The sequence below is a fragment of the Leptodactylus fuscus genome, chromosome 8, assembly GCF_031893055.1.
Source record: "Leptodactylus fuscus isolate aLepFus1 chromosome 8, aLepFus1.hap2, whole genome shotgun sequence".
NCBI lineage: Eukaryota > Metazoa > Chordata > Amphibia > Anura > Leptodactylidae > Leptodactylus > Leptodactylus fuscus.
In genome coordinates this window covers 27126000-27145857 of record NC_134272.1, presented here as the reverse complement: position 1 = coordinate 27145857, position 19858 = coordinate 27126000, and the positions used below count along the sequence as shown (strand labels likewise).

Sequence of the window (19858 nt, the reverse complement as noted above, 5' to 3'; positions counted from 1 at the left end):
AGCTGTTAGTTGTATTTGGGGTGAGGCCGCACCCGCTGGGGCACCACTTTTCTTTTATCTGCTCATTGCTGTCCATGGGGCCTGTCAGGTTACCAAAGCAGCAGTTGGGCAGAGTGATGCTCACCATGAGACCTCCATATTTGAACTTAACAATCATCGGATTCCAAAGAGAATGTGAATTTGTTGCTAAAGTTGTTCCAGTTCCAGTCCATAGCTATTCAGGTATCTGTCTTGTAATACAACTGCAAATGTAGGTGGCTGCCTGTCCAAGGCGAGATCTTAAGACGTTCAAAGTGCCTAAAAATTGCCTGGGCAGAAACTGTGTAATAAATGGGAGTTTCTATCATATGGAACAAACAAGTATACAGGTAGATCTAGCAGAATATTATCATCCATTAGGATTCGGGGAAAGAGGGGGTAAATTTTGGCACTGAATCCTCCTCAAAATCCACCCCCTCACAATGGTCTATGCAGACCACTAGTGTCCTTTTTTCCCCTCTAGCGGGAAAAATAAGTGAGCTGCCCTTTCTTTAGGCGGATTCTGCAGCTGATTCAGCCGTGGCATCCGCCTCACAGCGGCACGCTCTGGACTAGGCGCATTCATTTGGGCCTACTCCGGAGCGGGAAGCCACGTCAGGTGTGTTTTGGTCCTATTCTGACACGGCTTCCTGTGTCAAAATCGGGACCAAAATATGCGGTTCCTAGTCCTGTGTGAACGGGGCCTTAAAGTCTATTTGTGTGAAAAAACAGTATATACTGGAAACTACCATAAACAATTGGACCTGCCCTATAAATATTGTACCAGAGAACTGGCACACATTGGGACTGTGCACTTTATGTGCATGAAGCCTTAAACATTGCAACTAACTTTTTTTTTTTAGTGGTATGTGTAGGAAAAAAAAAAAAAGCCATGCTTCTTGATAGGCTTAAAGGAGTTAACCAGCTTCCAAATGTTATCCCCAAATACATCCACAGCAGTGCTAGATCCTCACTGTTTACTTGTCCGCCCTTTACCTGTCTTTATTTTACTTGATGCTTCTTGAATCACTTTTTTTCCCCCCACATGTAATGAAACTGGACAAACTACATTTCCCATGATTAGGGTTGAGCCGATCTTGATCGTGAAATTTGCTCAATCGCCGATCGGAATCCGATCTTTTCCGATCCTCAACCCTAGTCAATGCTTCTCTATGGGAAAAGTCACTTTTAGGGTTGAGCCGATCTTGAGATGATCTCGATCCCGCTGGAAAAGTTCAGGTTAGAATTCTAATCGCAATCATGAAATTTACTCGATTGCTGATCAGAATCCTATTGCTCAACCCTAGCCATGATTCATCTGTCTGCTCTCTGTATCCCTATGAGAGCAGGGAGATGAATCCTGGATATCTCTGTGATATCATGGAAACACCAGAGTAGGTGACAACAAAGCTTCTGAAACTTCAGGAATGGTTTCTATATGGCTGCATTTATATAGACTGCCAGAAGGTGTGTGCGTCTTACAGCTATGAACTGGATCTACAGTCTTGCCTTGGGTTGGTACAGAAATATATATATATATATAATTCTGTAATCATTTGAAAGGCTCCCCATCTGAATCTGCATAGCAATGGTAGTTTCAGGGTCTTGACTTTTTTTTTTTTGTTCCTCTTCAGATCTTCGGTTCTTTACCATGTTGAACTTCCAGTGACCAGTATGATAATGCCAAATTTAAGGCATCTGCTCCCCATTCACACCTATGCCTTTGTAACACTAACCAGTTACATGACACCGGGAAGGGAAAATGGTTAATTGGACACAATTTACCCATCTTTCCTTAGGGGTGTACTTGCTTTAGTTGCCAGGGGTCTAGACATTAATGGGATTCTATGATTAGAATCCATTTTTCTACAAATACCATGTCTAAATAGTCTTTAGAAAGGTTATTTTCCTACCTTCCGTACCGTCGTTCCTGAGAAATTTCTTCCTTATGCAAATGAGTATTCAGAAAGCATGTGGACGCCTCAGTCTTCTGCTGGCAGAGCCGAATGCGCATATTCGTTTTGCCACGGGAAAATGGCCGAACAGACATCCACAGTCAGCTCTACCAGCTGATGATGCGGCAGACGACAGAGGAGTCGTAGAGTCTTCAGCGAGCATAGGAGATGCCCCCTGAAGACTCATTTACATAAGGAAGAAATAAGAAGTTTCTCAGGAACAGCAACATGGATAAGAACAACAAAGGTAGGAGAAGAAAAGCCTTTCTAAAGACTATGCCGACGTAGTATTTGTGGTAAAAGGGATTCTAATGATAGAATCCCTTTAAAGAGGACCTTTCACTGATTTGGGTACAGGCAGTTCTATATACTGCTGGAAACCCGACAGTACACTGAATTCAGCGCCTTTCCCGATCTGTGCCCCGGGTAAAGAGCCATCAGTCCCGGTACCGTAGCTCTTTACAGTCAGTCAGGTACGTCCTTCTCCACACAGCCTCTCCCCTCCTGATAATACTCGTCTATGGACGAGTACTGTGAGCAGAGGGAGGGGGCGTTCCTCCCCGCTCACACAGTACAGTACGATGGGCGCTGCTGTGGAGAAGGACGTACCTGACTGACTGTCAGGAACGCCCTTCTGACTTTAAAGAGCTACAGTGCCGGGACCGATACCCGGGGTACAGATCGGGAAAGCCGACAGTGTGCTGAATTCAGCTTTCCAGCAGTATATAGAACTGATCCAATCTGATGAAAGGTCCTCTTTAATAGCTGTGTTTGTTATTTTCAGGATACAAGAAATTTCCACTGTTATACAAGCTGTGCACTGACTACATTACATTGTATCAAAGTGTCAGATCTTTAGTGTTGTCATAATATTACAAGATAATCACGAGATGTTTTGTGAGATATTGTATGTTTATGGCTTGTGACATGGTTAGTCCATGATTAAACTTCTCAGGAGCAGCTAAAAAAACAAAAATGTATAAACATATATTACACACACACAGATTAAGATCTCAATTGCAATCATTGATATTGGGGGTCTATAGGCTGTGTCTCCGGTGACCTATATAGACATGTAAAGAAAGCTTAGCTACGTTGCTCCTTCAGTGTAATACATCAGGCACTGTAGGTCAATGACTTCACATACAAAGTAGTTTTGTTTTGTATTTTATTAGGTTAAAAAAAAAACGCCCCCCATAAAGTACAATAAGGTATCTGTATAAGTAATGACATGGCTACTCCTAGAAGTGTTAGCGCTGAGAACATTGAGCGGCCCATTGAGACATTGAGACATTTTGATCCAGCTCTTTTATGGCACAGATAATAATCTTTGTTACATTTCGCCCTCACAATATAAACTAACCAGATTTACAGGTAAGAAACACATTAATCTTCTGTTATAAAGAGTAAAAAGTAGCAAAAAGCTGGCACTATAGAGTAATTTATAAATAAGACTAGATATATGGCACTTCTATAAGGCACTAGAGGACTATGCGTAGCTAGGAGGTGTGTACATGTCTAGGAAACCGCAAGACTGCAATATTTGGCTTCAGCAACAGCTATCCTTCCCTGAATATTGTGTACCTAGCACTCATCACATTTGTAATAGCATACAATCATTCAGCCTAAGGGCGTGTATATTCAGGGCTGCAGCGTAGGCTTGTATTCCCTATAGGTTTGGCCAGCAGATAGGAATGAATCTCAGCAGGAGGAATGTAACAATATAAGGCACTATTCAGATTCTAACTTTCGCCCACTGTGAGCCTAAATGGCTTGTCTTAGCTTGCGGATAGAGAGGCCATTGGTTGTACCACACAGTAATGCCAGAGATGCAATCCCACAGCAATAATAGATGGGATCTAAGCAAATCCCATTCACCTGCTGCATAAAAACCCCACAACGCAGTGACTTATGGGGCCGGTTTTAAAGCCGCAGCACCTCAATGATTACTCTGGCTTTTACCCCCCGAATTTCAACCTTTCCAAAGGACTATGGACATTGGGCAATGGTTTCACCATGTGGGACCTCATCTTTAAGGAGGTTTCCACTCCGGACCATCTCTCCATCGTATCTGCATAACAGGGACGCTCAGCTAACGGAAGTTTTATAGACGATACATCATGAGATCAAAAATGTCAAAAGAGCAATATAAAGAATGTGCACAGTGAGTAAATACAAAGTGAACGGAGTGTCAAGTAGGAGAAAAAATATACCGGCAGCAGGGGTCTGCTATATACTGTATATGAAGCACGCTATACATCATCAATGCTGCCGGCAAGCCAATCCTCACCGATCAGGATACATAAGGTGGAGGTCTCCAGGACTGACATACTGATGACTTATCCTTAATACCGGATTTGACCCATGGCAGACCGACAGTCACCGGCAATGTAGCACAGTGCAGGCACCACATCGGATAGCTCTTTCATATAGGAGTCCTGGAAATGCTCCTTTAATATTAAGTCACAGCAAAATAAGTAGAATTTGATTTTTTTTTTTGAAAATTTCCCCTGCAAAAAGTTAACATTTGGAATGAAGCCCCCCCCACCCCTACAGTTGGTCCTAGTAATATGGCCGCAAGGGAGGACTGGTAACTGCTAGAGAAGGAGTGTCATACACAGAGAAAGGTCTGCTTTTTAATACGTAGGACTAAAATCCTTAGGAACCGGCGATTTTCTGCTTCTAATTGTCAAACTTTGAATAGGGATTATCTTCTTTGAACAAACCTGCAAAAATAAATAAAATAAAAAATGAAGATATTAAATATCAGCTCCTTTCTAACATGATAATGCAATGATAACATTTTTGCATTACCAGATATCTATCTATGTCTGTCTGTCTAATGTTCTAAATGTGAAATTTTGGATGTTTGTTCCTCAATCACAGCAAAACAAATTTGGATGACATTTCACATATACCTAGATGGTCACCTGGAAGGAAACATAGGCTACTTGATATGCCGCTAAATGCCCCAAATTACCGAACGTATGCTCTGGCTACACTTCAGGACCCAAGATGACGTCATCCCAGGTCCTTCAGCTGGTCTCCAATAGGTTTGCAGCATTGTGTGGGCGGGCCGATGGACAGTGTGCGAGCTGGAGAAGATGGCGGCTACTTGCAGCTCTGGAGCGACGCTGACATATGAGGCCTGGCTGTGCAGGGCACAACAAGTTCATCGAATATGGACAGTCTGCGATCCGGAGAGAATGGTGCCTACTTGCGGCTCCAGAGCGACACGGACATGCAGCCTGGCTCTGCGGGGCAAGACAACTGGATCAGATATGCCGGCTGTGTGAGTACCCCAGGGGACTGTAGGGTTCGGGGGCCAGGCAGCATGGGAGAGGGCTTTGGGAGGCGCACAGGAGGAGGGAGCGCAGGAGAGGGGTTTGGAGGTGGGCGGCAGGGGCGAGCATGAAGAGAGGGACACAGGAGTGGGATTTGGGAGGGGGGAAAGGGGGTGCCTGGGAGGTGGGTGCATGCACATATACAAAGATGAACCACTGCCGAGACGTGGGCTCAGGCAGATCGTCCCCAACAACGGTACGTGGACGAAGTCTAATATATGATTTTAAAATATATAGAACATCCTGTGAACAAGATAGAAATTGAACTGGAGGAACATAAAAATATAAGGAGCTGTTGTATAGGAATGATCATAACATAGTAAGTAAGAATAGTCTTGGTCTGTGAAGTTATGGGGAAGAGGATCAAAGTATATGGGCAGCCTGAGTTTTTTTTTTTTGTTTTTTTTTAACCTTATGTTAGATAACTACACCAACAACCCAGCAATACATCACAGTCACCACTGGGTGGCGCACGAAACAAATACTTGTCAGGGGATGTATAAAAGGTGGCCGTCTTATAGGTTTTAAGAAAGCAGCAAGTTTTATAGGATTATATTTTCGCAGAGCTTGATAACTGGCACGTTCAGATGTTACATAAAGCCATTAGCAAAATCACTACTGTTCTAACATGCTGGAAGTCATTAAAGGGGGTTTCCTGCCCCAATTTCATAGTGATGACCTATTAATTAAATAGGAGTAGGCTGCTTCCACTCCCAGTCCACTACCACAGCATCCAACCTCCAGAGGCAGGAATGGCTGATCTGTGCAGGGGCTGGGTGTCGTCACATACTAATGAGCTACGCTTTAACAATCTAAAGGGGTGGGAGTGGAACTTACCATATTTCTTCCTTATTTCATCATGTCGAGACTTCATCTGGACCCTCCTGAAAACATACACAAAAGAATACATTAGTACAAAACCGGACTGACTGGAACCTTCAATACAGTCAAAGTAGATCCCATCTAATTCAGACCACGAATGGCTATGTGCTACCCCCTTTCCTCCAACATAACGCTTTATATCTCTGACCTGTCCTCATGATATGGTTGAATAGTGAGCTCAACTGATAGTTTAAAGGGGTTATCCCATCAATATTAGATCACATACACCAAGACAGTACGGCTCTCGGTGAGGATACATATCACATATTGGGAGCCATGCCGCTCGCTTACCATACAAACTGTAGGTGCAGCAGCGCTGTACCATCGCTGATCTAATATGGATGGGCCATTAATACGAGAACTGGACCCAAGACCCAGTCAATGTAAACAAGTAACCCCTTTTGTTTTTGATGGGTGCTCTGAAAAGCTGATCACCATTTCCATGTATCACTACCACCGCAAATATGGAAACTCCTCCAATAATGTGACACGAGGACCCTAGACCCATTTGTGTGAATGGAGCAGTGGTCTAGTATGCAAGTGTTCCATTCATCTCTATGGCACTGCTGAAGAGACCCAGTACAGTCTTCAGTTATCTTTGGCAGTCCCACCGAGATGACTGAAATGTATAGGCTTGACTGTCGCTCCTTTCATATGATGGAAACCCATCATACCAGGAGGTTATACACATACCTGCCTTACTGGGACACAAATAATTTTTTATTTTTATCATTCACAAATGTTCAGCTTACAGAAGGGGTCTAAAGTAGAGAGAAAACTCAAGAGCTATCTAATATGGCGCCCCAGTTTCCCCCCCAGACAACAGACATTGGTGGAAAGACTGGTCAAGTAGATTGCATGGGAAATAGACCATTGGAGATGTCCGACAGTGATTTACCCACTTTCTCACTGAGAATGTATGTACATTTGGCTGAGCCTAGCATGCACGTGTATAGAGAGGTCAATAGGAGTAGCTGTTGGCTCACTGAGCTGAGTATACAGCCAACAAATACCTAAAACACGACAGCTTTACCTTTCTTCCTGACGGACTCGTCTCTCTTCGTTCTCTCTTATGGCTTTTTCGGTTTCTAGACTTGAGCTAATGGAAAAACAAAAAATGTCTGAGATTAGATAGGAACTCCTATTAAATACTGGTGTGAAATATCCCCTGAATACATCCCAGCCGAGCACCCCCTAAGTAGTGTTCACATATATAAGAGAATACATCAAGACTTTGTTTGGAGCCTTCAATAAGTTATGTAATGTCCTGACATGTAGTATAATGGTCCTCACACTCAGTAGAATGGCCGCTTCAGTGCCCCACATGTAATATAATGGCCTCACATTAACTCCATATGTAATATAATGGCCTCACACTCAACGATGTTTAAAGGGATTCTACCATTAAAATTGAATTTTTCTCTCACTAATATGTAGGAATAGCCTTACAAAAGGCTACTGCTCAGTGCCGTCGTTCCGTAGAAATCCCGGATTTCGCTGGTATGCAAATGAGTTCACTCGCAGCACTGAGGGCGGTCCTCAGCGCTCAAACAGCACTGGGGGCGTCCCCAATGCTGCGAGAGAACTCTCCAGCACTGCCTCCATCTTCTTCAGGAATGGGGTCTTCACACGTCTTCTTCCGGGGGTTTGCTTCAAACTTCAAACTAGGGCAAGGCCGACTGCGCATGCTCGTTGGCCACGAGAAAATGGCCGCTTACAATACTGTGTAAGCGGCCATTTTCTTGTGGCCCTGGCATGCACAGTTGACTCTTCCCAAGACCTAGAAGATTGAAACCCAGGACGAAAGACGACGCTCCAGAAGAAAATGGAGGTGTCGCTGGAGAGTTCTCTCGCAGCACTGGGGACCGCCCCCAGTGCTGCAAGAGAACTCATTTGCATACCGAAGTAAACTGTGATTTCTACTGAACGGCGGTGCAGAGAAGACATCTAAAGGTAGGAGAAGAATAATCTTTCTTAAGGCTATCCCTACGTGTTATCGAGGAAAAAAAAGGGTATCCAATGATAGGATCCCTTTAACACTGGGGCGGATTAAAAGGTACCATGTGGCCTTGGGCTGTCCAGAAAGGGCAGCCAAAGATGCCTGTGACAGAATAATGTCCCATATAGGCCCCCATACACAATATATTGTCCTATAGTGACCTCTCTGCAGACCCTCAGAGTATAATTAGGGGAGGACCAAGGAAGCCAAGTGAACACAACAAATAACGTTACTCGCCTCTCCTGGGCTCTGACCTCTGAGTGACATCAGGGACTGTTGAGGCCTGTGATTGGGACTCATTGATCACATGGCAAAATGACACAGAGTTACTCAGGATGCTGAGCCTGCGTCGGAGTAACACTGTTTGTTGTGTTCACTCTTCTCCCCCTGGGGCTCCACTAAAACTCTACAGTCGTCTACAATGGGATCCATGAATCCCACTAAAACAAGTAAAAGGGTAGGATAAAGTCACCCACAAAAGGAAGGCAACAAACACGGACACCCATCAGACGCCTGACGGCACTTACCTTCTGTTCTTCTTCTTCCTACAACAGCAGCAACAGCAGATGACCACAGAAAAGATGAGAACTCCTCCGACCACAGAAACCGTGATGATCAGTGCTTCGAAATTAACTAAAAGGAACAAAAGCCAAAACTGAAAGGGGCTCTATCACTGGGAAAAGTAATTTTTAACTAAACACATCCTTGCATAGGCTTTAGAAAGTCTATTCCACACCTGACTTTAGTATGTAAATTGCCTCAGTGGTTTTTGAAGAAGTCCGTTTTTATTCATATGCTAATTAGACTGGTGCACGATGCATCGTGCACCCTCTTTGCTACTGTTTCCTATAGGTGTATACAGCACAGGCTGCTGCTAATGATGACTTAGCTTCCTGTTTGCACACACACATAGGAGAGAATAACAGAGACAGTGCTGCTTTGAACTTCCTGTGCTGGCTGGAAGCTCATTAGCATATGAATAATAACGGACTTATTGAGAAACCACTGAGGCAATCTACATAGTAAAGGGAGGTGTGGAATAGTCTTTCTAAAGCCTATGCAAGGATGTGATTAGTAGAGATGAGCAAACACTAAAATGTTCGAGGTTCTAAATCCGATTCGAACAGTCGCACACTGTTCGAACGGGTTTCGAACCCCATTATAGTCTATGGGGGGAAATGCTCATTTCAGGGGTAGGCAACATTCGATCAAATTCTACTTACCAAGTCCATGAGTGAGGGTTGGGCTGGATTCTTCTCCCTGTGCAGCGTCCCCGCGTCCTCTTCCGGCCTTGAATTCACTCTGCTAGGCATCGGGCCTAGGCATAGCCGACTGCGCATGCCCGCGCCCACATGCGCAGTCAGCTCTGCCCAGGCCCGATGCCTAAGCAGAGTGCATGCCGAGCCAGAAGAGGACACGGGGACGCTGCGCAGGGAGAAGACTTCTAAAGGTAAGAGAAGAACCAGCGTTGATTGGCAATGTATAGCATTCTGCCAATCAACGCTGGTTCTGCATCGAATCTTAACTTCGAACAGCTAGAAGTAATCGATCGAGTACTACTCACTCATCTCTAGTGATTAGTTAAAAATGACTTTTCCCAATGATAGAGCCCCTTTAATCTCCTTGGCTGTACAGAAGCAGCTCCGCCACCTAAATAAAGTGTATGAGATCAGCAGCTTGTATGGCTAGCCCTGCAGCACATAGGCGCTCATTCATCCCTATATATACCCGCAGAGAGTACATATAGCTCCTATACTTATCACATATAGCGGATACGGTTCTGCTAAGGACTATATGGGAAATGGGAGAATCCAGCATAACTTTATGTTTCTAATACAAACTCATAAGGTGACAATGGCTGGAAACGAAGGCCGCGTGCTTCTTATAAGCAGTCACATGAGAGCACATGAGCATTCCTGAGCCCTCAATAGGAGAGAATTGTGCAGCCGGGGGCTAGAGGGTCCAGATACCGACAAAAGGATATTAATATTGCAGACAAACACTCTACTTTAAGAAATAGCAGCGGGAACGCAAGTGGTGAGATTATGTCCAGGGCTGGAAGTTAAGGGAAAATACGGTAAAAGGATCTGTATATAGTCTAAGGGAACATACGGTAAAAGGATCTGTATATAGTCTAAGGGTAGACTAGGTCTTGGGTCATGGTATATAGTCTTCCCTTGGCTATCAACAGCAGCTTCAATGTTTATTTCTTACATGTCGTGAATGGAAAAAAAAACACGCAAGTTTAATCCCCAAAGGCAACCAAGCGTGTGCAAAAAATAAAAAAATACATAGGGTGCCAGAAGAAACCTATATGGGAACGGCTTGTTTAATCATCCCTTCTGGATCTTTGCTGCTACCTCGTACATTGGAAGCCGGGGACAGAAATCTGAGCTGCCGCCACCACTGTTTTCTTCTGGCCTCGCCTGCATTCCCCTGTAGACTATGAGATAATCTGGGCAGGGCTCTCTCCATCTCCATCTGTGAGCATCAGTTTTGTGCAACCATCGTAGATGCACTTTGTTAACCCCTTAGCTTCCAGACCATTTTCAGTGCAAATGTCCAGGAAGATGCAGTTTTCCCAGGTATAACTTTTTAATTTTCCATTTAACATGGATGTAGGACTTGTTTGTTTGCTGGAAGAACTTTTCATCGCGTCCACCTTCAACAACTGCTTGCATCCTTTAATAGGTGCCACTATACATTTGGGCGCAAATGGAATTTATTCTCCAGACCCTAGAGTTCCTGAGCAGGCAACAAGATTAGTGTCGGCATCCAATATGTTAATCAGAGTGTCTGCTTCACCCTAGGACCGCCCACCTAGAGAGCCTAATTAGCATATTGGGTGCTGAAACTAACTGCACTGATTGCTCAGGCACGGTAGGAGCTAGACAAGAGATCCCAACCATGCTGGAGTCAGTGGGGCAGCACCAATTGAAAGTGGTTTACGTTCCTGCAGTATATTACTGCTTGCTGTATATTCCGGGTTTCATGGTATTTTCCTGGCTGGATTATGTTTATGCGATTCTTGCACTGCCCCGACGGTCCTAGTGGTCCCCTCTAGCTTTTAGGGCTTTACACTGACTTCCCTGTATTATTTATTACAGCACAGATTTGTTATTACTGGTATAATCTGTTGTGATAGATTATTTAGGATTTCTACCGCGGTCCTATTCCCCTATTCTATTTTCTTCTTCCCTTTTTGTGTCTCTTAGGGCTTTAGGGGTATTTTGATGTATTAGAGGTCTTCCCTTATGGTCATTGTTTGTGTTGATGTAATTGTCTTTTTATATGGTTATGGATTGATAATAAATTAAGAAATATTTCTGATATATGTATTATTCCTCTGCTCTTGACGAGTTTTTTTGTTTAGGGATTAGTCAGGCCTCTCAGATGCCTCTGGGTCTGTCCATGCAGTGGGTGAGGGGCACATTAAATGCCTTTTCACGGCCAAATGCCAAATGGATGGGGGAAGTGGTAAATCAGCTCTTACCAGAAAAACCTATTACTCCATAGGCTACACAGCAATCTTTGCATAAATTGGATATAGTCTACCAGACTCTCGCATACCTGGTAAAAAAAACGCCAGTACCTGAATATTTAGGTATTGCAAATTACCATGCGAAGGTAGGTGGCCTACACATACATTTATGTTGTCAGCAATTTAGCACATCATATACGTATCCAAGTTTCAGTGTTAAAGGGGGTTTCCCATGAAAAACACGTATGGGACCCGTATCCATCTCTAAAATAAGCCCCCCATCCTATATGCCGTACTACTTACCCAGGCACTCTGAACTTTGCCGTTTCTGTAACTTCAATAGAAGAGAATGGGAATTACGTAAAAACGTAGCTCACATTTTCCCATAAAACGGTCATAGGAAAACCCCTTTACCTACCAATTATTAAACCGTTTCCCCATAACAAAGATACAAGTTTATTAACACTGCCATACACATCGGATAGTCGGATGATCCCACCAACAATTTTTTTTTTTTTTTTTTAATTCTCATGTGTATAGGGGTCTTCTGACAGATGATGCTGGGAAAAGATAAGACCTGTTGAATCTTAACATGCCCAATCCTTTAACCCCTTCCTGCTGACGGCACATTTCGATTTTCGTTTTTGAGTTCGCTCCTTTCCGCCGCCAGGAAAATGGCGCCTTGAGTGTCTACTGTATAAAACCCTAGACAACAGGTGGCTATAGCGGCCAACTGGCGCCTGGGCAGCCGCCATAGTTAAACACCGGGCATGCGCCGTACTAGTATGGCGGATGTCGGGAAGGGGTTACAGAGTCTTGGCAGTGACTTACTCTCCTGTCCCTACTGAAAACACATGAATGTTTGGCAGGAGTTAACTCAGACATTGGCCACTTAATAAGCACAAACATAGTAGGATGTACAAAGAAAGAACATGACTGACACACACATATATATATATATATATATATGAAATAGAAAAAGTGGCAGCACTCCAATATTTAGAAAAAGTGTGGATTTATTCCAAGCAGCGACGTTTCGGTTCTTATCTGAACCTTTCTCAACCTTTCTTTTTTTCTACTACTAATATATATATATATATATATATATATATATATATATATATATATATATATATATATATTTATTACTCTACAGTGTTCTATGAGTCTATGTACTAGTATACAGCCCTGGCGTGCAGAAGTATATAGCTGGCGTGCAGTAGAACGGACACAGACACACAACTTAAATATTTACTCACCCCAGCATATCCCCCAGCGGGCATCCCTCAGTTTACATAGTGATGATGGAGGCAGGATGTTCCTAACAGGATAATCCAGACACTTGCTGTTCGTGTTGCACCACAAGCACTGCGAGGAAAGCAAAACATTAACGTGTCAACTGCAGAAAAATCCAACAAAACAAGATCACAAACCAGAACACCAACAACCCGAGAAGGTAACACAGAGAGAAGGTGACACAGGTGGATGCATGAGGCCTTCAACTGTCTCTCGGACTAGCCTCCCTCAGGGGTCTCCAAGCTGCTGAAATACTACTACTCTCAATATACTCAGAATGTTATCTATAGAGGTGTTATCTTCTATTGTCATCCCATCTGTCTTCTTTGTTATATAACTGAGGTGACTGCTACAGTGAAAAATGGCGACACTACTACTAGCAAGTGTCAGATTATTATTAGGCCAAACAATAGACAGTGACATGGAAGATCAGTCAGAAATTCTGAGAAAAACAAAAACGGTCACCAAAAATGGGATTTTTTTTTTTTTTTTTAACAGATTCCCTTTATACGCATGTCGACTGAACCAGTTGATATTGGCCGCAGCCAACTTACGTGTCCTCCTCAGTTTTTCTTGTCGACAAATATTGGGTGGGGTTTGGTGATGCCAAAACCCATTTGCCCCACGGCTGGTGCACACCCGAGGGTATCTAATCTTTTCACAGACACCTCAGACATGAGTCTATTGAGGGATTCAACAACATGACCTGAAAAATTACAGGTTCTATTTTTTTTTTTTTTGTATCAAACAATGGTCGTGTGAATAAAGTCCATAAAGTCCATAAAGCCGTGTACTGGCGGATAATATGGCTAGTACGCGACTGATGAACCCCGTTGTGTAAATTAACCCTTAGACCTTTAGTAGATTTTGCTATGGATGTGTTTTAATAAACTGTAGAATAATCTCATCGGCTCCTGCACATGGGTCGCTACAAGAACAATAACGTTTGTTTATAGATCAGGTCATTACAACCCTGCAGACAACAAGGAGTTACATTGCACAAATTATATTATTTCAGGAAATGACCCTCCCCCATTCTTCTACATAAATCTGCATTACAGTGTAATGACTATACAGGTTGTCTGTGATAAAGCACCATCACATGCTTATGAATCATCAATATCACCAGAAACATGAGAGCACAGGGTCACCAGTTAGGTTAGGTTCACATCTGCACCCTGGCAGATCCAAGAGACTGAGAGCTTTACTGCATAGAGTATAATGGAGTCTGCTGGGTGTCCGCCTTTTTTTTTTTTTTTTTTTTTTTTTTTTTTATGTAGATTGTGAGCCCCATATAGACATCACAATGTACATGTTTTCCCCCCTATCAGTATATCTTTGTAGAAATGCAGGAAATCTACGCAAACACGAGGAGAACATACAAACTCCTTGGAGATGTTGTTCCTGGCGGGATTCGAACCTAGGACTCCAGCGCAGCAAGGCTACAATGCTAATCACTTAGCCACTGTATTGCCCCATTAAACCGAAATCAGAAGAGAGAAAAGTCCTCCGTGCAGGATTTTCTCTCCACTGATTTTCAACAGTTTCTACGGTGGAGTCTCCAACCCGGCACAGATGTGAACCTAGCCTAAATTTAAACTATTTTCTGCACATAAAATAAAAAAACATTGAAGACAACAGTAATAATATTGCAGATTAAAAATTAAATAAATAAGTTGTGCCCCTCGATTCCCTATCCACATGATCAGAGGGGAGGGATAAGTGTAAGACTACTTGGTAATGGGGGCTGCAAGTGCCAAAAAGACACACTATTTACCATGAAACTTGCTTTTTTTAAAAAAAACAACTAAAAATTCTTTAAAAATTAATATTTGCACTTTGGACTACCATATCACAATGTGAACAGTAAGAAAGCATGCTAATAGTATATAGTATTTAGCACAAGGGCCGTGCCAGATCCTGCACGTAATCGGTACATCAATGGCGACTACTTTATATGCAAAGCCTTTACGCTTATCAGTCATGGATGTTTAGCTATTGAGTACAGCAACATTAAATGCACACACCCTTATACTGTAACCTAGAGACTTTTCATATACGCTGTGTCCACCTACTGCCGATACACTTACCATTGTGATGCAACGTCTGGTTTCTACCGCCATCTCCTACTACAGGTCTGTATCATGAGAGCTCGTATAATATTACATGTGGCTGGCTTAATATTAATAGGTCATGTAACAACAATTGATACAGATTTTGACTAATCCATTATTTCATGCCATAAAACTGTTACAAATTAAGGAGAGCAGGAAACATTGCGCTTCACAACTAATACTAAGAACTTACCATTAAGATAGGCCCATCACTATATCAACATTGGGGGTCATTTTAAGCAGACAGGCTCTCCATCTTTCGGGTCCCCATGTGGGACTGAACGATGGAGACCCAAACGCTAGTGTCACCCTAGCTAACACGTGGAGCAGGCCCTCCCAGGGGTGCATAAGCAGAGAACACTAGGACGTTCGCTTATCCCATACAAGACCAGCATTATAAATGACACATTAGCTGTGCGCCCTGAGAAGGCGTCTGCATGAACCAGAGTAATGGAGACAACATTAGTAGCACCAAATAAATCCTTCTACTGCACTGATCGCTTATAGGCTGCAATACAAAGCAACCCAGAAAGCCAGAAAGCCGGCAGCAAATATCTCGCTTTAGTAGCAGTCTGGCTCCCGAGACGTATCCAGCTGTGTCCGAGCCTGCAGCAAGTGAAACAATCCAAGATCCAGCATCTTACTGGTACGTCAGTGGATATCCGTGTAACACTTACCTTCACATTCTGCAAACAGGTCTCACAGGTCGTGTTTGACATTAGTGAACACTCTGTAAAATATTAGAATAAGAGACAAGAGATTATTCACAGATTACACATCTATTAATAGGTCATCAGCATATTTCATACAGGTCAACCTCTAAAACTGGTTTATTACGCTTCTGGAGTAGGAGTAAGTACTAAACCAAGGACAGGTATCAATATGGGGGGCTGATCCCCAGAATAGAGCAAAAAAAAAAAAATTAACATGAATGGCCAGTACCTGGTACAAGTATATATACAGATACTGATCACATCGAGATGGTCCACTCGAAGGATACAGGTTCCTCTTAACGGGTTTGGGGCCACTAAACCAGCAGCATTTACTTATGTGTCTAGGGTATAAAGCCCCAAAATGAGTAACCTGAGATCCATTCATTGTTCCATGCAGTTTATTACTTTTAGGACAGCTGCACCCATGTCCATATATCGGCAGTATATCACAGTTTCACCACGGGACAGTATAGGACAGTCGTCCTGCACAGACCCTGACTCACCACATCATAGATAACTAGGATACAGTAAGTCTGGGTCTCCGAACAACATGGAGTCTAGAAAATACAGCTTATTTAGGGACAGCATTTTCTTGAAGGAAAAAGTCACACGCAGTTGACAGCTACATTTTTGAGTGGAGTCCTACATATTTCTTTGGCAGAATAAATATAATAAAACTCCCGAATGGTTTGATGGATTACACTGAGGTTAGCAAATTCTTCTTCCGAAGAAGGCAGCCATGTTGTTGAGACCTGCACAACCCTGTAGGCTCCATGCACACGTCTGAGCGTAACATCCGAGGGGGCGCCCAATGGTTCATTCAGTTGAAAACAGACTAGGTCCTAATGTGCTCAGTTTTATGGGAACAGATTGTAAGCCCCCATAAAGGTAAGTGCATTATGGAATGTATTCAGATCATACTCCAACCGTCATCCAAATGCATTCCACTGCAAACATGGCACTAGATCGGATTGTCACTCCGTCATGTGTATGAGGTCTTAACCAAAGCTTAGAATGGTATACCGTATATACTCGAGTACAAGCCGAATTTTTCAGCACAGTTTTTGTGCTGAAAAAGCCCCCCTGGCTTATACTCGAGTCAGCAAAAGAAAAATTATATATATTTTTTTTAGGTTTGGGGGGTCTATGACCAGCTGCAATATCAATGTATAGAAGCTCCCATAAAATATTGTAAAAAAAACTTTAAAAAAAAAAAAACTTAAAAAAAAAATTTTAAATAAAAGTTGTAAATCCCTCCTTTCCCTAAAATACATATAAAAGTAGAAAATGACTGTGACACACATACACATTAGGTATCCCTGTGTCTGACAGTGCCCGGTCTGCTGAATATAGGGGATCTGCAGTGCTCCTGTTCTGTCGGGAAGGGGTTAATAGGAGCACTGCAGATCCCCTATAGTCGGCCAGGCTGAATTCCAAGTGGGGAAAATAAAAAAAATTAAAAAAAAAAAAAACAGTCCTCAGGGAAGGGGCAGGGCACCCCCTCCCCAGCACCTAATTCACCCAAAAACTCCGACCATTTTAATTTTTGAAATTTTCCAGTAGCTGCTGCATTTCTCCCCCTCGGCTTATACTCGAGTCCATAAGTTTTCCCAGTTTTTTGTGGTAAAATTAGGGGCCTCGGCTTATATTCGGGTCGGCTTTTACTTGAGTATATACGGTAAATTACACTGAGTAATACTGACTTTCCCAATCCCCTGCTGGTCTCTGTTTCCTGACCTCGTGTAACGACATGTTACAGACATGTGACCATTGCAGGCAATCGCTGGACCAAACGGTGACCTTAGCGGTGCCCACTGCAGCAGTCATGTATCCATTAAAAAAATACCAACTCTAGGGTCCAGGATTCATAGATGGCAGGGTATGAGACAGTGGTATGAGACGGATAAGGCGAATATAACATAGCATATCAAGCTTATTGTATATATAATCATCAAACTGATGGACAACCCTTCTCATTGAGTTTATAGAGTATAGACATTTATTGCTTCGGGCATAGTTGTTTATGTGTTGTGCAACGGAGTTATGACACACAATGACATCCATACAAACAAGTAGACAATGACAACTCATCACACAGGTGACTATTACAGTCCTAATACCTTGACTTAATAAAACAACAGGTCAACAACATGTATCACCGCACACCGCCAATAAACTCTAGAGGATTACACCTGACCAGAAACACGTATGCGAGCAGCGCGGCCGCCTCTACACTTTGCACCGCAGCGCTTTATCTCGCACAAGCAGCCAGGTTAATAAGATTAGGTATTTCTGCAGCTGGTAGAGCCGGGCACACAATAACAATCTCAGCCATGTTTGTTTAGCCCTGGCACCAATAGCAACTCTGACAAAGTTATTCTAGCGGTATGTATAATTATAACCCAAGGGAAGGCGCACTGTTATTGGAAGCAATGAAATGTCACTGCAATAGGTACAAAGAACACCAGGTATATACAGGAAGAGCGTATGTAACCTGCAGCAGCGGGCACCCAGGCCGGGCATCAGAGGAAACAAAGAGGACTGTTCACTAACTGCTGCCCACCACCTCAAAAGGAAAAGGGGGGGTCATCATTTAAGTATCAGCACGATCTGCCACCCATAACTGCCCATGGATCTATTTCTGCAACACAGACCACAGGACATTGTGCTCATCTGTCACAGCCCAGTCCCATTCAAGTGAATAGGACTGAGCAGCAACACCAAGCACAGCCACACTACAAGGTACGACACTGTGCTTGGTTTTTGTAAAGCAGCCGCAGCACTCACCTGAATGCTGCAGCCCTGCATGCTTGCCCGGCGCCCATCATCAATTAATTACCTATTGTAATAATTGGTCATCAACTGTAAAGAGAACCATTCAGCTCCTCTAGTTATTTGCATCATTTTATAGCCTTTCCATTGACTCTGGCACAGTTGGATTTATTTTCCCTCTACCCCCACCGTTCCTGAGCAATCAGTGTGGTTAGTTTTGGTACCTGATATGCTAACTAGTCTCTCTAATGAGCAGTGGCAGGCAGGAGCAGGCAAGGGGGCACGACTCCATGGTTGTACTGCTGGCTCAGGAATGGTGGGGGCTCCAGAAAACTGTGTCGGAATCAGTATCTATTTAAAGGGATTGTCTATAGGACAAGGGATAAGAGACCACCTTCCAGATCACTGGGGGATCCAGCAATCAGATACCTATACCCTTTATAGATCCCTATGACATGTACTGTATAGAACCACAAAATGTAAGAGAGAGTAGATGATGGAATCCGTGATCACATGACTGCCCCCCCCCCCCTTATACCCCAGCCCCTCCCAATACATCAGTGCTGACCCCTTCTAGTATTAGACAATGACAGGACAGGTGCATGATGGGAGTTGTAGTCACATACTAGAGACCCCCGAATACAAACAAGTGAGCGCTAAAGTCCAGCGCAGCCGCCATGTACTGGGAGGTCTCCGGGTAACGACACTTCCTTCTGGGGAAGCAGAAGCTGCTCACACTGACAACACCGCGCACACGTCCAGCTCTTCACCATGACACTCACCGGTATCTACGGCGGAGGCTACGGCCAGCAGCCCGAACACCACAGCCAAGCAGCGGAGAAACCCCATCGTCAGCACCAGCAGCGTCCTACTGCCAAACTAGCCGCTTACAACACGTGACCCGCCTCTGCCCAGCCCACTGGTGACGTCATCCATGGATACCGCCTACACTACAAGGCCCCGCCCCTGTATCAGCGTCTTCTGCTTCCTCCGCCCTACCAGGGACCTGCTGAGGAGTCATGTGACAGAGTGACGTCACGATATGACAACATTAAGAGGATGTGAGAGAAGTGAAGTTCGTGTGACTAGTCAGTGACAATCAGTGTCTAGTCAGTGACTGGTCAGTGCGCCCTGCGGCAAGCTGCACAGTGTGTGGAGTGATTTGTGTAGTCTGTAGATTTCTGTCACTACACAACATTGTGACCTGTGGACTTTAACCACTTCAGTACCGGGCCAATTTGTGGTCCAGGACCAGACACATTTTAGGTTTATTTTGTATGTGCA

General features: G+C 43.6%; 1 protein-coding gene across 1 annotated transcript; it reads right to left on the bottom strand.

Moving 5' to 3' along the window:
- Window positions 1-3127: 3127 nt before the first annotated feature.
- Window positions 3128-19474, bottom strand: PTTG1IP (PTTG1 interacting protein). The gene is made up of 7 exons (XM_075285568.1): window positions 19357-19474; window positions 15767-15819; window positions 12939-13047; window positions 8726-8831; window positions 7233-7298; window positions 6155-6201; window positions 3128-4699 (listed from the first exon to the last, which is right to left on the bottom strand). Exons 1-7 carry the CDS (start codon window positions 19421-19423, stop codon window positions 4656-4658), a joined length of 492 nt encoding a protein of 163 aa, XP_075141669.1. The 5' UTR covers window positions 19424-19474; the 3' UTR covers window positions 3128-4655.
- Window positions 19475-19858: the final 384 nt, after the last annotated feature.